General features: G+C 51.3%; 1 protein-coding gene across 1 annotated transcript; it reads right to left on the minus strand.

The window, feature by feature from the left end:
* Positions 1-774: 774 nt before the first annotated feature.
* On the minus strand, positions 775-1917 carry LOC124677574 (DNA damage-repair/toleration protein DRT100-like). The gene has a single exon (XM_047213556.1). The coding sequence runs from the start codon at positions 1915-1917 to the stop codon at positions 781-783; it is 1137 nt and encodes a 378-aa protein (XP_047069512.1). The 3' UTR covers positions 775-780.
* Positions 1918-3745: the final 1828 nt, after the last annotated feature.

Raw genomic sequence — 3745 nt, forward strand, 5'->3', positions numbered from 1 at the left:
TACATTTTTAATTTCAAAAAAATTAAAACAAAAATTTGTACGTACATCTTCACGTGCTACGCGCTCACAAAGTCGTTTCATAAAAAATCGAGTTATCATGTGACGTGTGTAAAAAAGACAAAATTCAGTGCTAAAAATAATGTTTTTCACAAGATAAAGTTTCTCCATTTTACTTAGACCACAAAAAATATTGGTTTTTCGTGAAACTTAGCGAATGCACATACATTATGGAGATGTACATGTATAATTTTTTATCTAAATTTTTTGACATTTCAAAATATGTTTTTCTGGTAGAGGGAGCATACGCACCCGGGAGCCGAATTGAATTTCCGACATCATTGTAGCTGCGGAAGCAAGCATGCATATATACATAGTCAGAGCCAACACCGTATATATCTTACACTTCTCAGAATCTGTCATTGACGAGTTGGCAGTGCAAATGCTTGTATACTTTTTGTTTGTACAGCTCAAACTTCACTTAAAGTAACATCATGCTTAATCCAAGTAAGAAATCACTAGCAAAAGAAGAAGAAAATATGAAAGTGAAAGTGAAAAGGAGGAAAGAATGGATTCTCCTTTTCCTCGCCGTTTCCTTGTTCTGCTCACACACGTTCAGCAGTACAATATTTATCTACGTACTTGACTTCTTCTATACCCAACTCGTCACGCACGACCACGCAGTTGGTACCCGACACACACACACACTAGGTCGCTAGTAAAGATCATCCGAATTCGGGTCGAAGCGATCGGACGGCCACGGTGAGCGCTCGCCACGTCCGTTCACGTGCACTTGCCGAGCGGGGACCCGCAGAGGCAGCTGTTGCTGGCGAAGGACTCGGCGTCGAGGTGGTCGAACGGCGGCCCCGCCGGGATGGTGCCGCACAGCCGGTTGTGGCTGAGGTCGAGGTGCCCCACGTACGCCGCCGACGCCAGCGACTTGGGCACGCCTCCGGTGAGCCGGTTCCGCGACAGGTCCAGCAGCATGAAGTACGACTTTGCTGTGAACACGTCTGGGATGGGGCCCTCCACGGCGTTCCGGCTGAGGTTCACGATCCCGAGCCCCTTGGTCGCCAGCAGCTTCGTCGGGATCCGCCCGGAGATGCGGTTGCCGCCGAGGTGCAGCGTCGTGAGCACGCCGGTGCCCGAGGAACCCAGGCTGTCCGGGATCGCCCCGGTGAGACGGTTCTCGGAGAGGTCGAGGTCGGCGAGCCTGGTGAGGGAGCCGACGGACGGAGGGATGGGGCCGGAAAGCCGGTTCCGACTAAGCAGCGCGCGGCTGAGCGTGGCGGCGAGGTTGCCGATGCTGGCTGGGATCCGGCCGGTGAGCTGGTTGTTGGCGAGGTCGAGGTGCTTGATGGAAGCGAGGGAGGTGACGGAGTCGGGGATGGCGCCGGAGATGAGGTTGTCGGCGAGGTTGAGCACGGTAAGGCGGGAGAGGCTGCCGATGGAGCGCGGGATCTCGCCGGTGAGTCGGTTGGCCGGGAGCTCGAGGATGCGGAGGGAAGTGAGGGAGGTGGCGATGCAGGGCGGGATGGGCCCGGATATCTGCTTCCAGTCGGCGAGGATGAGGGAGGAGAGCGCGTCGAGGCGGCAGACGCGGTCGGAGATGTAGCCGGACATGACCCCGGAGGCGGGGCGGCCGGCGGGGGCCATCACGGCGTCCTCCGCCTCGCCGCGGAGGGTCAGGTCGGCGACGCGGCCGTTGGTGGGGTCGCAGCTCACGCCGTACCAGTTGGCGCAGCAGTCGTCGCCCTTCCACGTGGAGAACACGCCCAGGCGCGCCTCCGACAGCGCCGCGCGGATGGAGAGCAGCGCGTCCCGGTCGGACTCTGAGCACGCCGCGGCGGCTGAGACGAGCACCGCGAGGGTGGCGAGCGTGAGGAGCGTCGTGGCCGGGCTCGGAGCGGGAGATGCCATTGCTTTGTCTCCAGTGGAGTGGAGTGGACAGTGCCGAGTGGAGTGAGCCTGCACAGCAAAGCTTTTAGTAGAGGCTTGGAGATTCATCAAATGGCCATTTTACCCTTGAGTAAGCGCGTTCGTGTGCATTTTCTTCCGTTACAAGTTACTCCAGCTTAGTCCTCGTACTAACTGGTCAGACTAGCATCACGTAGGCTACTAACGGTGTCAAGTCAAGTTCACAACATGTTTCCTGGACAACGTAGGCTAAAATTCTACGGCCAGCTTTCTTTATATCGGTTGGGCCAGAGTGGCCTAAGCCTGATGTTCCCTTAAGCTATCTCTAGCGGTTAGATTCATTTTAAACATAAAATATGTACGTTTTGGTTCGTTTAAGTCAGGTCAAGAGAAGTTATATCCTCCTATTTTCATAGGGCAACGGAGACACTAACCAATGGTTATTGCACAACCATAACTATCTCAGTGCAGGATTTTTTCTCCGTCCCATCCCTACTAAGTAACGAGGCAAGTTCTTTTACCATCCCATCTCCATCGGGTAAACAAATAACCATCGGTTAACCATTCCCGCTTTAGCTAGTAACAATGAGCCTAAAATAAAATGAAAACATGGTAGGATGACGGGGCTGACTGGATCAGCAGTTTAGGAAGGAGAGGCAAGCGTTTAGGAGTTAGGGTTTGGAGACTACGGCAGTTGGGGACGGGAGAGGAAATGTGAGCACAATAGGATTAGGGTTTTCTAATATCTATACATACCTATCTTGTACCCTAGTGCCACATGTCATGTGCCTAACGGAGATTTCATGGTTATCTGGTATGGTAATGGTAACACAGACCGATCCTCAGCTTACCTAATGGGGAGAGTTTGCCTCCAATAAGATCCCAACGGAGATGAAGAACTAACCAAAACCGTCCCCTAATAGGTGGATTACCCACCGGGGATCGGGGAATGGGGCCATTGCCAAATTGACTCCTATTACCTGTCTGGGCCAGAGGCAAACCCATCGGCATGATGTATTTGCTTGTGACGGTAAAGCACTAGTCCGTTGGGAACCCCAAGAGGAAGGTGTGATGCGTATAGCAGCGAGTTTTCCCTCAGAAAGAAACCAAGGTTATCAAACCAATAGGAGCCAATAAGCACGTTGAAGGTTGATGGTGGCGGAGTGTAGTGCGGCGCAACACCAGGGATTCCGGCGCCAACGTGGAACCTGCACAACACAACCAAAATACTTTGCCCCAACTTAACAGTGAGGTTGTCAATCTCACCGGCTTGTCTGTAACAAAGGATTAGATGTATAGTGTGGATGATGATGTTTGCGAAGAACGATGAGAACAAGTATTGCGATAGATTGTATTCGATGTAAAAGAATGGACCGGGGTCCACGAGTTCACTAGTGGTGTCTCTCCAATAAGAAATAGCATGTTGGGTGAACAAATTACAGTTGGGCAATTGACAAATAAAGAGGGCATAACAATGCACATACATATTATGATGAGTAGTGTGAAATTCAATTGGGCATTACGACAAAGTACATAGACCGCTATCCAGCATGCATCTATGCCTAAAAAGTCCACCTTCAGGTTAGCGTCCGCACCCCTTCCAGTATTAAGTTGCAAACAACAGACAATTGCATTAAGTATGGTGCGTAATGTAATCAACACAACTATCCTTAGACATAGCATTGATGTTTTATCCCTAGTGGCAACATCACATCCACAACCTTAGAACTTTCCGTCACTCGTCCCGCATTTAATGGAGGCATGAACCCACTATCGAGCATAAATACTCCCTCTTGGAGTTACAAGTAACGACTTGGCCAGAGCCTCTACT

This window comes from Lolium rigidum, chromosome 1 (assembly GCF_022539505.1).
Source record: "Lolium rigidum isolate FL_2022 chromosome 1, APGP_CSIRO_Lrig_0.1, whole genome shotgun sequence".
NCBI classification, from domain to species: Eukaryota; Viridiplantae; Streptophyta; class Magnoliopsida; order Poales; family Poaceae; genus Lolium; species Lolium rigidum.

Coding starts and splice junctions, on each gene's coding strand:
- LOC124677574 (XM_047213556.1), bottom strand. CDS start 1,917: ATGGCATCTCCCGCTCCGAGCCCGGCCACGACGCTCCTCACGCTCGCC.